At 41.9% G+C, this 17,994-nt stretch overlaps 1 protein-coding gene across 1 annotated transcript in view; it reads left to right on the forward strand.

Annotated features, from left to right (window-relative positions):
* The window catches only part of LOC120998717 (sulfotransferase 6B1-like), a 168,331-nt gene that overhangs the window by 74,433 nt on the left and 75,904 nt on the right, over positions 1–17,994 (forward strand). The window contains exon 4 of the mRNA XM_040429508.1: positions 7,768–7,894. Within this exon, the coding sequence (XP_040285442.1) occupies positions 7,768–7,894 (127 nt within the window). The remainder of the gene's footprint in view (positions 1–7,767; positions 7,895–17,994) is intronic.

Raw genomic sequence — 17,994 nt, forward strand, 5'->3', positions numbered from 1 at the left:
GAGTGTCTACGACAATTAACAGATGTCGAGACTTATACTAGGTTGAAGAATGATCCATTGGAGGGTTTCGATCAAAAATTGATCATTGATAGTCTCCAAACAGGAGCATGACTTTATCTTGGGGACACAGAGGAGACTGCCTGTTTTTTTCTGTCTCCCCAAGATCCATAAATGTCTTATAAAACCATCTGGCCAAACGATAGTTTCGGGTATAGGGTCAATCTCTTCAAATCTGTCCAAATATATAGATGTACAAATACAACCTGTTGTAAAAAGAACTAAGTCGTACATCAAAGACACAACTCACATCATACAAGTATTGGAGGATTTAGAAGTCGAACCAGGGTGGATTATGGGTACACTCGATGTGCAGTCCCAATACACAGTGATTGATCATCAACAGGGTATGTCAGCGGTGAGGGAACAACTAACGAGAGATGGAATGTTAGATGAACCACATGTCGAATTCATTATAGAGGGCATTAACTACATCCTCACCCACAATTATTTTTACTTTGAGGCTGATTACTATCTACAGAAATGTGGGACTGCCATGGGGACCAGATTCGCCCCAAGCTATGCCAATTTATTTCTGGCAGAATGGGAACACCATCATATTATACCCAGGCTAGGGGCGGATCTGGCCCTATGGCGACGATTTAGATGATATCATTTTTATTTGGAAACGAGGTAGGGAAGACCTAGATTCATTTCTCAAAGAAATTAATCAGAACCAGTTGAACCTAAGGTTCACCTCGAATGTTACAGAAGAAGCTGAGTTCTTGGATTTAAAGATAAGAAAAAAAGGAAAAAGATATATATGTAATACATTTTCCAAATCTATATCCAAGAACAGTTTCATACAGTTCTCGAGTTGTCATCTGCCAAATTGGCTGATTAATGTCCCATTCGGCCAGTTTCGCAGAATAAGAAGGAACTGTACACAAGATCAAGACTTCGAGGTAGAAGCAGTAAAAATGAAGAATCAGTTTCTAGAGAAGGAATATCCCGGAAAAATTGTGGAAGCAGCCTTAGAAAGAACCAGAAAATTGGACAGACAAACTTGTTTCATAAATAAGGAACCAATAACCGAAACAAAACAAAAAAGTGAGGTTATAAATACTAGAATTATTCTCCCATTCAATGACAACTACAAGAGAATACAAAAATTATAGGGACCCATTGGCTCCACATTTTGAGTGACAAGAAGATAGGCCATCTCCTACCATCCATTCCATCAATATCATTTACAAAAGCACCTAATTTAGGTTTGGACACCCAAAAAAAATAATAATAAAAAGACCACTTTGGGTACATGGATAAACCTCAAGGGTTTCTTTAAGTGTGGAAAATGCATGGCGTGTAAGATCAACTCTACACCTAGGAAAACAACATCAATTTCTTCCACTCAGAACACCCATACATGAGAGATTAAAGATTGTCTAACCTGTAACACCGCCGGAGTCATCTACCTGATCCAATGTCCATGTAAGAGACAATATATAGGTAGAACTAAACGCCTAATGAAAACGAGACTGGCTGAACATATAGCCAACATAAGAAAAGGATATGACAAACATTGTCTATCTAAACACTATAGAGAGGTGCACAATAAAGACCCATCCAAGTTGATCTTCATGGCATTGGAAAAGGTAGATAGACACTGGCGAGGAGGCAACTATATCAAACAGATGTCTAAAATAGAGTCTCGCCGCATATATGAGTTTGGATCGTTGTTACCAGCTGGACTAAATACAGAGTTGGAGCTCTTTGGGTTCTTGTAGGTTGGGTGGACCCGATTCGACTCTTACACCGCAGTCTGGCCGTTCATCGGCACTGCGTCGTTGACTCGAGCGGGGGGCCCCACCATATCACAACGAGATCAAGTCCATTAGAGATCACCACAAAAATCACTATTAAAAAATACTATTAAAAAATTAATGTCAAAAAATTATTATCAAAATGGCACTGATTATTAGTGGCACTCCTTTCGGTCATTGTCCCGATTCGAAACACTATATAATGAACATCTTTAGGAAAAGTATAAAGCTACATTTATAGCCAGAACATCTACTATTAAAGAAATATACCTGATTGGACACTCTTATTCTCATTTTATACATTTTATCAGTATGTTTTAATAATGTAATATACTTGTATATTTTATTATCTGCTTAAGGTATTCTCAAATGAGCGATCTGTGGTGTCTAGGATCATTGTAGATACTACAGTGGGATGCGAAAGTTTGGGCAACCTTGTTAATCGTCATGATTTTCCTGTATAAATCGTTGGTTGTTACGATAAAAAATGTCAGTTAAATATATCATATAGGAGACACACACAGTGATATTTGAGAAGTGAAATGAAGTTTATTGGATTTACAGAAAGTGTGCTATAATTGTTGAAACAAAATTAGGCAGGTGCATAAATTTGGGCACTGTTGTCATTTTATTGATTCCAAAACCTTTAGAACTAATTATTGGAACTCAAATTGGCTTGGTAAGCTCAGTGACCCCTGACTCACATACACAGGTGAATCCAATTATGAGAAAGAGTATTTAAGGGGGTCAATTGTAAGTTTCCCTCCTCTTTTAATTTTCTCTGAAGAGTAGCAACATGGGGGTCTCAAAACAACTCTCAAATGACCTGAAGACAAAGATTGTTCACCATCATGGTTTAGGGGAAGGATACAGAAAACTGTCTCAGAGATTTCAGCTGTCTGTTTCCACAGTTAGGAACATATTGAGGAAATGGAAGACCACAGGCTCAGTTCAAGTTAAGGCTCGAAGTGGCAGACCAAGAAAAATCTCGGATAGACAGAAGCGACGAATGGTGAGAACAGTCAGAGTCAACCCACAGACCAGCACCAAAGACCTACAACATCATCTTGCTGCAGATGGAGTCACTGTGCATCGTTCAACCATTCGGCGCACTTTACACAAGGAGATGCTGTATGCAAGAGTGGTGCAGAGGAAGCCTTTTCTCCGCCCACAGCACAAAAAGTGCCGTTGAGGTGGGCTAAAGCACATTTGAACAAGCCAGCTTCATTTTGGAATAAGGTGCTGTGGACTGATGAAACTAAAATTGAGTTATTTGGCCATAACAAGGGGTGTTATGCATGGAGGAAGAAGGACACAGCATTCCAAGAAAAACACCTGCTACCTACAGTAAAATATGGTGGTAGTTCCATTATGCTGTGGGGCTGTGTGGCCAGTGTAGGGACTGGGAATCTTGTCAAAGTTGAGGGACGCATGGATTCCACTCAGTATCAGCAGATTCTGGAGACCAATGTCCAGGAATCAGTGACAAAGCTGAAGCTGCGTCGGGGCTGGATCTTTCAACAAGACCACGACCCTAAACACTGCTCAAAATCGACTAAGGCATTTATGCAGAGGAACAAGTACAACGTTCTTGAATGGCCATCTCAGTCCCCAGACCTGAATATAATTGAAAATCTGTGGTGTGACTTAAAGAGAGCTGTCCATGCTCGGAAGCCATCAAACCTGAATGAACTAAAGATGTTTTGTAAAGAGGAATGGTCCAAAATACCTTCAACCAGAATCCAGACTCTCATTGGAACCTACAGGAAGCGTTTAGAGGCTCTAATTTCTGCAAAAGGAGGATCTACTAAATATTGATTTCATTTCTTTTTTGTGGTGCCCAAATTTATGCACCTGCCTAATTTTGTTTAAACAATTATAGCACACTTTCTGTAAATCCAATAAACTTCATTTCACTTCTCAAATATTACTGTGTGTGTTTCCTATATGATATATTTAACTGACATTTTTTTTTTGTAACAACCAACGATTTATACAGGAAAATCATGACGATTAACAAGGTTGCCCAAACTTTCGCATCCCACTGTATATATCACTTTTGGCTCTCCCTTCAAATATTAACTATTTGTAACATTAATAACTCACACACGTAATTTTGAATATGAATTCCCTCTATACAAGAGACTTAGAAGGACTAAGGGAGTCTATATTGCAAAAAACGCATACATACAAAAAAGACGCACAAGAAACGCACAAAAAACGCACATGGATTTTCATCAATTAAGGAAATCCAGCGATCCATAGTTTGGTGTTGAACTTCGAAATAAAAGGCGGAGGCAAACAGGTAGTGCGGTACCACTGATGAAGGGAAGGAGAGTTCCCGAAACGCGTCTGGTTGGATCGCACATACTGGAGAAGAAGTATCTCCGCAACAATAAGCATGGCCATGCGAATGTTTGAATGATCATAACGGACAACAAAAATCAAGATAGACATTATCTTTCCATATTGCGCTAGACGGAAGTCACGTGGGTCAGATAAAGCCGAACTATCGCTTCAATTCCCGCGACATCTCGGGTAAGTTGGCTTGAGGAGTACGCAGCGAGACGCCGGCTCTGTCCCGCGCAGCTCGATCCTCGCCAAAAACTTAAGAAAGGCACGAAAGAACAAAAGAACAAAAAGGAAGGTAAGAAGAGTTTACCTATAAAAACCTACATATTACCGGCATAAAACCTGCATAAAACCTGCATACTACCGGCACAATATTAAAACAAACGCAATACAAGACCATTGTGCTATCCACCAAAAGGAACTCAATGATATGTATAATATTGTGTGAAGCAAGACTACCATCTAAGACTGTCTACAAACTAGAGATCAGACTATATATCCCTAGTGTGTGTATATTCATACACATACACATGTGAGTCTGAATAACTGCAGAGCACTGTAATATTTTGCAGCAATATAGAATTTTCTGTGAATTACTGCGGACACAAGGGATCATCCCCATCTGTGAATTTTGTGATTTTATGTGAATTGTTTTATTCTTACACATTTTATGGTGTATATTATTTTGTGATTTATGTCATACACGTGTCAATTTTATGCTATAAATATTTTAATTTGAGTTCAATTAAATTTGTATTACCAAGACCACATGCAGAGTGCTCACCCATTACTTTGGTTCTTTTAAAAATTGCAATTAGAGGGTGGGTGTCCCTCCTTGGGTTTGCAGCACCTAATCAGTAATTCCGCCTAGAGTGAGCCACCGTTCTTAAAGTATAATTTTTTTAAAGTACTGTATAATCCTCCATTGTATGCATTTTTGCTGGGGATTGCCATTAGCAGCGGACCACAAGTGCAGGATCTGCCCCCCCCCCCCCCCCCCGGTATGGATGCACCACTGCATATGGGGTTGAGCACTTCCTGCTTTTTAATACCACGCCAATTTGTAGTTTTTAAATAATGTTCAAATCAAAAGTTAGGGCTTATTCACACACCACTGGTTTCAAAGCTGGTTATGCCCCATCACTCATCTTGGAATATTGTCCCCTTTTTCTCATGCACACATTCTCTAGGGTGGTCGAGTCTCACAGGAAAATCAGACCTAAATGGTGCATGTTGAGATGGTCCCTGAGAAAAATCTCTATGGCCAATTATAATGGGTCAGTTCAATCCGGTTGCTTTCTGATCCACACCCCACATGAACATTGCTTGTCTGAATGAGCCCTAAGTAATCCACATATCTCACATAGTCAACATGTGCCCTACATTATGTCTTCAATTAAGACCTCATGCATATGACCGTATTTTTAGTCTGCATCAGATCCGCATTTTTTGCAGTTCAAATGCGGATCTATTGATTTCTAAGTGGCCGCGTGAGGAGATCACACAGATAAAATGTGGCCATGCTGCAAATTATGTCCTATTCTTTTCCTTTTTGTCGACAAGAATAGGCATTTTTACATTGGGGCCAGTAGAAAGTGCAGGATGCGCGGGGACCGCATCCGTATTTTGCAGACCGCAGAATGGACACGATAATGTGCAGGAGGCTTACTAAGTGTGCTTCTACACATATGTTTTTGCTGGTGTTTTTCTGTGCTTTTGCATTTTTAGTGCCAAATGTGACACCGTCATCTGAGAGTGCTAAAACTGGGAGCTGTGTGCTTCCCAGTTCGGAACTCCTTTCCCTTGTTGAGATTGGGGAAGGCGTCCCGTAATAGTAATAGGCCTTAGGCCTCATGCACACGACCAGATGTATTTTGCGGATCTTCAAAATATACGGATGACGTCCGTGTGCATTCCGTATTTTGCAGAATGGAACAGCTGGCCCCTAATAGAACAGTCCTATCCTTGTTAGTAATGCGGACAATAATAGGACATGTTCTATTCTTTTGCAGAATGGATATCCGGAAAAGGAATGCACACGGAGTAACTTATGTTTTTTTTTGCGGACCCATTGAAAAAAAACGGAACGGACATGGAAGGAAAATACGTTTGTGTGCATGAGGCCTTATCCTGTACAAGTCTTCCAGGTCCATTAACTCTTACGATTCCGGAGATTTTTTCGTTTTTGCATTTTAATTTTTTTCCCCTATCTTCCTTGAGAAATAACTTTTTGATTTTTCCGTTCACATAGCTGTAGGAGGGCTTATTTTTTGCGGGACAAGTTGTACTTCCTATAGCCACAATTTTTCGCGTAACAATTAATACCATTTTGATTTTGGAGTGTGTGTGACTTTTTGATCACTTTTATTACATTTTTTGGGGTAAGAGAAGTGATGAAAAAATGGCAAATTGGCCATTTTGACCCTTTTTTCCGTTACGTTATACGCCGTATTGGAAAAATATATTTTAATAGTATGGGCGTTTTCGGTCACGGTGATACCCATGATGTTTATATTTTTTGTTATTTATATATTTATTTTTCGATAACGGCATCTAAAGGCTTTAATGGCCACGATCGGCACAATCAACATTTGAAACAGCAGAGACCCCCCGGCCATGACGCCTGCTGCACATGCGAGCAGGCACCATGTTTGCACTTCGCTCCAGCGCCATACATGTACAGTGCTGATAGCAAACAAGTTAATGGCAGCACAGCATTTATTTATTTTACACTCTTATATAGCACTACTATATTCAGCAGCGCTGTACAGAGATTAGCATCAAGCTGTCCCCAATGGGGCTCACAATCTAAGTTCCCTATCAGATGTTGTCTTGGTCGGATTCGAACCCAGGACCCCAGCGCCAACCACTGATTACCACATATACATTTTTTGTTTTTGATATGTATCTTGACCACTGACATTATATACTGGACAAATAGATACAGTACGTCTCTCATTGGGTGGTGGTAACTATCCCTTGTCAGGGACACATAGGGATAATAGGAGGCTCCTGATACAGGATCGCCCTTATCGGGGTGGCCATTCTGTCTTTGTAGGCAGGGACATAGGGCAAGTGTGAGGGCAAGATATATTTTTTTTTCCTCAGCCAACCCGGCCTACCAGTCAAAAGTTTTTTATTGGCACATTTTTTTTTTTTTTCACATTGGTGAAGGTGCTCTGTGAATATATATATAATTTTATTTACACTAGTGACTGACTTGGATTACCAATATCCTTATTGACCAGAACTGTGATTTATCAAAGAGGAAGCGAGCCTACTGAAGAGAAAATTACATCTGAATACAATGAACGATGTGCATTTATATGTAAATGAGGTGCAGTTATACATTACACACACAATATTGACACAGATTTGGGAATAAGAGGAGGACATCTAAGGACAGACAAGGGGAAGGCTGCCGATGGTGCTAGATGTTAAAAGTACACTGCAAAGCACAGACATTGTATGTCCAACATCAGTACAAAACATTTCAGAACTAAGCAAAATAACTTTGTGATCACAAGACCTCATGAAATATGCTGCTACATTTGACAAAAAAATTGTAATGTTTAATGTTTTGCTATTTTGACAGATATTGCTGATTGTTCGAAACCCAAAAGACACGGCTGTCTCCTATTATAATTTCCATAATAGCCTGCCTGCTCTTCCTTCCAATAACTCTTGGGACTCGTTTTTTAAGAATTTCAAGGATGGAAAAGGTATTTATACTGCACTTGCTAAAACCATAAATGATAAAAGCTCAAGTTGCACAATCAGTCTGTAGAAGTGAAGAGCTGGTTGTCCCAGACAGGCTCCCAATAGAGAAGGCAGTGATGTTTTTTTTTTACTGTTCATGCCTCCCTATTGTTGCAGCCATGTTGCTTCCGTCTCCAGTTGAGGGTCAGACTGACCCCCAGTCTCTGAAGTCATAGTGGGCCCAGAGAATCCAGGTAAAAAAAATCCAATTTGGAGCTACCTTTGTATTCCATTACTTGCCACTAGGGTCTATTTCACCATTAGAGTTTATTAATGATATATGGCTTGGGCGAAGAATAATTTCCTCTAGTGGGCCTGAGATACCCCAGTCCGACATTGCTTCACTCACAGCGATTGTGTGATCGCCAGTCCTTGCTCACTGCAGGAGCTGATCAGCATTTTCCCTGTAAATTAGGCTAATATGTCAGCCCCAGTTACAGAAGAAATGAGGAATTAGATATGAGTGAGCCTTTTGAGATTTAGTTTGTTTAAAGTTCTCTTAATTTGTTCAGACCCAAATGGATTGTATCCAAACCAAAGTTACTCCAATAGCCCTGAAAATTGATATATAACACCCTCTAGTATCATAGCACACAGAATTTTTTAGAAAAAGATGTTATCTCTTTTTGTCATTCATTTTATGATTTTTTTTTTTTTCAATCCTCACTTACCCCTTTCTCTAAACTCTTGATTGCAATGACAGCAATAACAATGTCATAGTGATGCTAGCATACATAGATATAGGTAAACGCGTGTTTGACGGTATTAACAAACAGCGTGTTTAAAAACATACTGCACTGTCACATGTGTCATGCTTTTTCATATTGCAAAGCTTCCAAAAATTGTCCCTTATTGGGGGCAGATAGTATTTAAACACACAGGGTGTTATTGAAAAAAAAAAACTGTTGGGAGACCATGTGTCCATAAATTATGCCTGCTCATATGACACATACATGTCAAGAGTCCCAGCACACTTCCCAGGCTACAACCCAGAAAAACTAAATGTAGGCGCAGGTGTGAAAGTGCACCACATTGGTGGAACATCGAGTTAAATTTTCCATATAGCACTGGTACACTTGCTTGTCTGGTCAAGAGCCAGGATGTGGCCTGGGCAGTGTGCTGGGACTGACTATTGGCCAGGCAAGCACGAGTACCACTGCTATATGGAAATTTTGACTTGTCTGTCTGCAAATGTGGCGCACTTCCATGCCTTCACCTAAATTATATTTTGATAGGATGTGGCCTGGGCAGTGTGCTGGGACTATCAAAATCTAATTTAGGTGAAGGCATGGAAGTGCGCCACATTTGCAGACAGACAACTCAAAATTTCCATATAGCAGTGGTACTCGTGCTTGCCTGGCCAATAGTCAGTCCCAGCACACTACCAGGGCCAGTTGTTATCAATGATACTGCGAAACCACAGAAAGTGCACCGTGATTTCGACCCATAAACCCAATGTACAAAGAAAATGAGAGGAGACCTACCAGGTAAAATGCTGTATGTCCACAAACAGGATGGCGGTACTCCGACATCGGCGTGCCTTCGTCAGGGGGTACCGTACAGTAGTAGTAGTTCTGACCTTGCCAGTTCTTTTGGAGGTTTTGGTCATACATTGTCTCCACTCTTTATTGCCATTTCAGCCATCACCCTTCTCCTACGATGTCTCCTTCTCCTCAGCACCCTGATCTGGCTCCCAGGTCCCATCTAACACATAATCATCGTCATAGTCCTCACCCTCCCCGCCACTTTTATCAGACTGCGATATCTCATGGTGGGCTCCTTGGCCCTCTCCCTATTCCCTGATCAGTTTTTTCCCAGAGTGTCACTGTCACTACCACTACCCCTACCACCATCACTGTGCCATCAAAACTACTACCAACACAGCTTTTCACAGCAATCCAAACGCTAACTGCTCTCACACAAGTCAACAGGGAGACTTTTTTTTATCTGCCAGAGTGAGTTGTGGGGTTTTGTTGCCTCTAGGAGGGGGGCAGTGAAGACAGAGATGATACAATGAAAGGCTGCTCTGGGGCTGTGAGGAGGAAGAGCAGGAGGAATGCTGTGGCCCCTGGCTCCAAGTCATGGTAGCAATAAAGAGAGAAACAAAAATTTTTGGAAGTTACTTCAAACCTGGAGGGATCAATGAATCCCACCACAGTATGAAATAAAATTAGGCGCCGACAGGGATAAGGACTAACATGTATAAAAAGAATATATAAAAAGAATAGCGGAGTAGTGGAAGGCAGCTCTACACTGCGTGCAGAATTATTAGGCAAATGAGTATTTTGACCACATCATCCTCTTTATGCATGTTGTCTTACTCCAAGCTGTATAGGCTCGAAAGCCTACTACCAATTAAGCATATTAGGTGATGTGCATCTCTGTAATGAGAAGGGGTGTGGTCTAATGACATCAACACCCTATATTAGGTGTGCATAATTATTAGGCAACTTCCTTTCTTCTGGCAAAATGGATCAAAAGAAGGACTTGACAGGCTCAGAAAAGTCAAAAATAGTGAGATATCTTTCAGAGGGATGCAGCACTCTTAAAATTGCAAAGCTTCTGAAGCGTGATCATCGAACAATCAAGCGTTTCATTCAAAATAGTCAACAGGGTCGCAAGAAGCGTGTGGAAAAACCAAGGCGCAAAATAACTGCCCATGAACTGAGAAAAGTCAAGCGTGCAGCTGCCAAGATGCCACTTGCCACCAGTTTGGCCATATTTCAGAGCTGCAACATCACTGAAGTGCCCAAAAGCACAAGGTGTGCAATACTCAGAGACATGGCCAAGGTAAGAAAGGCTGAAAGACGACCACCACTGAACAAGACACACAAGCTGAAACGTCAAGACTGGGCCAAGAAATATCTCAAGACTGATTTTTCTAAGGTTTTATGGACTGATGAAATGAGAGTGAGTCTTGATGGGCCAGATGGATGGGCCCGTGGCTGGATTGGTAAAGGGCAGAGAGCTCCAGTCCGACTCAGATGCCAGCAAGGTGGAGGTGGAGTACTGGTTTGGGCTGGTATCATCAAAGATGAGCTTGTGGGGCCTTTTCGGGTTGAGGATGGAGTCAAGCTCAACTCCCAGTCCTACTGCCAGTTTCTGGAAGACACCTTCTTCAAGCAGTGGTACAGGAAGAAGTCTGCATCCTTCAAGAAAAACATGATTTTCATGCAGGACAATGCTCCATCACACGCGTCCAAGTACTCCACAGCGTGGCTGGCAAGAAAGGGTATAAAAGAAGAAAATCTAATGACATGGCCTCCTTGTTCACCTGATCTGAACCCCATTGAGAACCTGTGGTCCATCATCAAATGTGAGATTTACAAGGAGGGAAAACAGTACACCTCTCTGAACAGTGTCTGGGAGGCTGTGGTTGCTGCTGCACGCAATGTTGATGGTGAACAGATCAAAACACTGACAGAATCCATGGATGGCAGGCTTTTGAGTGTCCTTGCAAAGAAAGGTGGCTATATTGGTCACTGATTTGTTTTTGTTTTGTTTTTGAATGTCAGAAATGTATATTTGTGAATGTTGAGATGTTATATTGGTTTCACTGGTAAAAATAAATAATTTAAATGGGTATATATTTGTTTTTTGTTAAGTTGCCTAATAATTTTGCACAGTAATAGTCACCTGCACACACAGATATCCCCCTAAAATAGCTAAAACTAAAAACAAACTAAAAACTACTTCCAAAAATATTCAGCTTTGATATTAATGAGTTTTTTGGGTTCATTGAGAACATGGTTGTTGTTCAATAATAAAATGAATCCTCAAAAATACAACTTGCCTAATAATTCTGCACTCCCTGTATATAAAGTGTTTGGAGAGACCCAGAACACTCTCAAATGGCAATATCAAAAGTGTAGAGGCAAGGGGTGATGTCAATGGGAAAGAATTCTCACCACGTACTATCACCCATTGCATGAAAAAAGGAAAGAAAAAAAGGGTGAAGAAATGATGAGCGCCACTCCGTTAGTAATTACTATATAATGAATAAGTTTCCGTGCACTAGGACGGTAATACGTTAAAACATCCAATGATGCTGACAAGATACTGTTACAGAATAAACTTTTAGAAAATCTAAAATGAATTAAAAATAAGTAATAATATTACAATATTAGAAAAATAAATAAATAAATATATATATATATATATATATATAATGAATAAAAAATAATAAATAATAGATAATATAATATATAAAATTCACTCACTTCACTAGGGGGGGTGGTAGTCAGGATAAGCATATGACACCTGTGGCCAAAACCCCCCCCGGCCAGGATCGCATGTAAAATGGTAGTGACAGACGGCAGCACCACAGGAGGGCTTCAGGTCAAACACTTTATTCGGTGAAATATATGGCTCAACGCGTTTCGGGGATATAAGTTCCCCTTCCTCAGGAGCAAGTGTAGGTGTCATGGAGTCAGACTAAGAATTGACCTCCACGTTATCCTGCTGTGACTGAGAGGAGAAGTGAGCCAACCTAATCTCATCCTCTTTCTTCTCAATGATAATGTTGTGTCTTTTCTGTCCAGATAACTGATACTGCTACTACCGACATTCTGGCTCTGGGAGGACAAATCCTGGGTCTTTTGTTTTGAACCCCTCAGTATTGCACACATTTTAATATGAGGCCTTATGTAAACTCATTGTTCTCCTAAATGGAAAGTCACAGCTTTGGTACACAGTCACACAAATTATGAAACGTTTATAGCAAAATTGCAAGTGTGTTTTCTGTAATTTAAAGACAGAGGTGCAAATTACTGTCCTTTTCCTTCTACAAACACACTGAATACTGCTATTGAAAATTTACTTTGGGAATAATGCAATATTGACGCCAGTAAAATTTCTGCCTACTGTTATTTTAAAAAATGCAGTTTCAGAAAATATGTTTCTCTACTGTAAAACATATGCTGCAAACTTGTGATGGTATTATTCCCCCTCCCAATACCAATATAAAGATGTAGAAAAGGCCAGTGTATTATTTGACTATTGGATTATTTGAGTTTATAAACGCAGTTTCAGAAAATACTTTTCTCTACTGTAAAACACACATTGGAAACATTGTGATTGTTCTCCCATACCACACCAACAATATAACAATGTAGGAAGGGTCGGTTTTGGCGGGAAAAAACAGCTGTCTCTCTGTTCAAATGAGAAAAAAGAATATTCTTTTCTCGCAGATGACTGGTTTTGTAGTGCAGAACAGCCCATTAGTCCCCCTTCCCCACTCTCTCATACTGCTTTCTCTGATCAAAGTCTTTAGTATTCTTGTTAGCAAAGGTGTATTGACCATCCATCTGCTTTAGAGCCCCATTCAGAAGGAAAGGTGTAGGGTAAAAAATATACATAAACCTCTCAAATGTATGTATACTAATGCCAGAAGCCTGGTGAACTGGAATTAGTGATGTGTGAGGAGGACTTTGACATAGTGGGAATAACTGAGACATGGCTGGATGATAGCTATGACTGGGCAGTTAATGTACAAGGTTACAGTCTGTTTAGAAAGGATTGTCAAAACCGGAGAGGGGGAGGGGTTTGCCTTTATGTAAAGTCCTGTCTAAAGCCCACACTCCAGGAAGATATAAGTGAGGGACATGAACATGTGGAGTCACTGTGGGTAGAAATACATGGAGGCAAAAACAATAATAAATTACTAATAGGAGTTTACTATAAACCACCTAATATACCAGAGTCCACAGAAAATCTACTACTAAACGAGATAGTGTCACGGATGGTGTACAGGAAACAAGATAAAACAATACAAACAATGACACACTGGATCCACAACTAAGGAACAAAAGGGAGACCCCTGCAATCGACCTGCCGCTCTCCCTTATTGCTCAGCCTATGCGACCACCCCAAAGGTGGATGGGCGCATATCCACGTGCCTCGGCTATCTTTAGACCTGAAGGCCCTACAATAGTGAGGGGACACGACCACCGGCTCCCTACACAGACACGGAGGGAGTCAGGGTCACCTGGATTCAGAAAACAGAAAATCATAAATACATAAACAGAACTTATCTTGCAAACGACTGTAGACAGGGAACTGGGAACTGGGAGCTGGGAACTGGGAACAGCATGCACACACACTCCAGGAAGTTGTATCAGCCGCACCCAACTGCCTTATGGGGAGGAATTTAAAGGGAAGTGATCAGTCCGACTGCATGACAGCTGAGATAGAGTAACAAGGTGAGGAACAGAAATCAAAACAAAGAAACTCAAGGAGGAGGATCTGGACGGCTCCTGTCAGAGCTTCTCAGCTGTCTGGTTGTGACAGTACCCCTCCCTCTAGGAGTGGACTCCGGACACTCAGGGCCCACCTTCTCAGGATGGGACCTATGGAAAGCCCTGATGAGACGAAAGGCCTTAATGTCCGTCACTGGGACCCACATCCTCTCCTCAGGACCATAACCCTCCCAATGAATGAGGTACTGGAGGGAACCGAGGACAAGACGAGAATCCACAATCCTAGAGACCTGAAATTCAAGATTTCCATCAACAATAATGGGAGGAGGAGGCAAAGGCGAGGGTACAATAGGTTGAACATAAGGTTTCAATAAGGACTTATGAAAAACATTATGGATCTTCCAAGTCTGAGGAAGATCAAGACGGTAGGCAACAGGATTGATGACAAAGAGGATCTTGTAAGGCCCAATAAACCTAGGACCCAACTTCCAGGAGGGAACCTTCAATTTGATATTCTTGGTAGACAGCCACACCAAATCATCAACATTCAGGTCCGGACCAGGCACACGTCTCTTATCCGCCACACGCTTATATCTCTCACTCATGTTCTTTAGATTATCCTGAATCTTTTGCCAAATAGATGACAAAGACGAGGAGAATCTGTCCTCATCAGGCAAACCAGAAGAGCCCTCTCCAGAGAAAGTCCCAAACTGCGGATGAAACCCATATGCACCAAAAAATGGAGACTTATCAGAGGACTCCTGACGACGGTTATTTAAAGCAAACTCAGCAAGGGACAAAAAAGAACACCAATCCTCCTGATTCTCCGCCACAAAACAGCGCAGATATGTCTCCAGATTCTGATTGACACGCTCTGTCTGGCCATTCGACTGCGGATGGAAAGCAGAAGAGAATGACAAGCGAACCCCCAAGCGAGAACAGAAAGCCTTCCAGAATCTGGAAACAAACTGCGTGCCCCTATCAGAGACTATGTCTGAAGGAATCCCCTGCAATTTGACAATGTGGTCAACAAATGCCTGCGCCAGCGTCTTAGCATTGGGCAAACCAGGAAAAGGGATAAAATGCACCATTTTGCTAAAACGGTCCGCCACCACCAGAATCACAGACTTCCCCGAGGAACGAGGCAAGTCCGTTATGAAGTCCATGGACAGATGTGTCCAAGGACGGGAAGGAATGGGCAAAGGAAGGAGAGGACCTGATGGCCGTGAATGAGGGACCTTGGCACGAGCGCAAGTCTCGCAAGCTGCCACAAAACCCTCAACCGACTTACGAAGCGCAGGCCACCAGAATCTCTGAGAAATGAGATCCAGTGTGGCTCTTGTCCCCGGGTGCCCAGCAAGGACCGTATCGTGGTGTTCTTTAAAAATCTTGTGTCTCAAAGCGAGAGGCACAAACAACCTCCCAGGAGGACAAAGATCAGGAGCTTCTGACTGGGCTGCCTGCACCTCTGCCTCCAATTCAGGAAAAAGAGCAGAGACCACCACACCTTCAGCTAAAATGGGACCCGGGTCTTCAAAATTCCCACCTCCCGGGAAACAACGTGACAGGGCATCTGCCTTCACATTCTTAACCCCAGGGCGGAACGTAACAACAAAATTAAACCTTGAAAAGAACAAAGACCATCTGGCCTGTCTCGGGTTCAGACGCTTGGCTGACTCCAAGTAGGCCAGATTTTTATGGTAAGTAAACACGGTAATAGGGTGTCTGGCTCCCTCTAGCCAATGGCGCCATTCCTCAAAAGCCAACTTGATGGCCAACAATTCCCTATCTCCCACATCATAATTTCTCTCTGCGGAGGAGAGCTTCTTTGAGAAAAAGGCACACGGTTGCCATTTGGCAGGAGAGGAACCCTGAGACAAGACCGCACCCACCCCTACCTCAGAAGCATCAACCTCAACTATGAAGGGTAACGAAACATCAGGTTGTACTAGGATGGGAGCGGAAGCAAAACTCTCCTTGATCTTAGAAAAGGCCTTACGCGCCTCTACCGACCAGGAAGAAAAATCTACCCCCTTTCTGGTCATATCAGTGAGTGGTTTAACAACAGAGGAATAATTCAAAATAAATTTCCTGTAATAATTAGCAAAGCCCAAAAAACGCATCAGCGCCTTCTGATTCTCAGGAAGCTCCCACTCAAGCACAGCGCGAACCTTCTCGGGGTCCATGCGAAAACCAGAAGCGGAGACAAGAAACCCCAGAAATTGGATCTCTGGAACCGCAAACACACATTTTTCCAGTTTCGCGTATAATTTATTCTCCCGCAGGATGAGTAAGACCTGACATAAGTGTTCCTTATGAGTCTTGAAATCAGGAGAAAAAATCAAAATGTCATCCAAATACACTAATACAAATTTTCCCATTAAATGATAAAAAATGCTGTTGACGAAATGCTGAAAAACGGCTGGGGCATTCATCAAACCAAAAGGCATAACTAAATTCTCAAAATGGCCCTCAGGGGTATTGAAAGCCGTCTTCCATTCGTCTCCTTCTCTGACCCTAACCAGGTTGTATGCCCCTCTTAGGTCTAATTTGGAAAAGACTTTCGCCCCAACAACCTGGTTAAACAAATCCGGGATCAGAGGAAGCGGATAAGGATCACGAATAGTGATACTGTTCAGCTCCCTGAAATCCAGACAAGGTCTTAAAGAACCATCTTTTTTCTTAACAAAGAAAAAACCAGCGGCAACAGGTGACTTCGAGGGTCATATGTGTCCTTTTCTCAGACTCTCAGAGATATAAGCACGCATAGCGACCCTCTCAGGTTGGGAAAGATTGTATAAACGAGATTTAGGCAGCTTGGCGCCTGGGATGAGATCAATAGGGCAATCATACTCCCTGTGCGGAGGTAAACCCTGAACTCCACTCTCAGAGAAAACATCCAAAAATTCAGAGAGGAAAGGTGGTACAGTTTTAGTAGAAACCTCAGAAATAGATGTTATGAGGCAATTCTCTCTGCAAAAGTTACTCCAACCATTTATTTGCCTCGCTTGCCAATCAATGGTGGGGTTATGTTTAGTGAGCCAGGGTAGCCCCAACACTAAAGGAGTAGGCAAACCGCTAAGGACGAAACATGACACATCCTCAACATGAGCATCATTCACAATTAAACGGATATTGTGAACTATGACCTTTAATGATTTCTGAGAAAGTGGAGCTGAATCAATAGCAAAAACAGGAATATCTCTTCCCAAAGTGCATACCTGGAAACCATGAGTTATTGCAAATTGATTATCAATGAGGTTGACAGCTGCTCCACTATCCACAAAAATCGCACAAAAAATGCTCTTGCTCTCTAGCGCCACCCTAGCAGGCAGGACAAAACGGGAACTACAAGCAAAAGGAAAACCTTCAATTTCCGCCTCAACCCTGCCAATAGTAACAGACGGAACATTCTTAAAAGATTTCTTCCTTTTTGTCTCTTTATTACTCCCAGAAAACTGCCTGAATCTCCTAGAGGGACAAACATTTGCCAGATGATTTATACCTCCACAACAAAAGCAAACCCTCCCCTGCGGGCTGAATCTTCTATTGTCAGAGGCAATCAACCCCAGCTGCATGGGCTCCTGCTCAGAAGGGGCTGACAGCGACTGAGACCCCTGTGCACAGAATGACACCACTGCACTGTCCCGGGACTGAGTATGACAGGAAGGAGAGATCTCTCCTCTCTCTCTAAGACGCCTGTCAATACGAACAGCCTGAGACATAGCAGAATTCAAGGAGGTAGGTCTTTCATGAAAAGCAAATGCATCTTTCAATCCCTCTGAAAGACCATAGCAAAATTGACTTCGGAGTGCAGCATCATTCCAACCCGTATCTGCTGCCCATCTCCGAAATTCTGAACAGTA

This window comes from Bufo bufo, chromosome 4 (genome assembly GCF_905171765.1).
Source record: "Bufo bufo chromosome 4, aBufBuf1.1, whole genome shotgun sequence".
Lineage (NCBI taxonomy): Eukaryota > Metazoa > Chordata > Amphibia > Anura > Bufonidae > Bufo > Bufo bufo.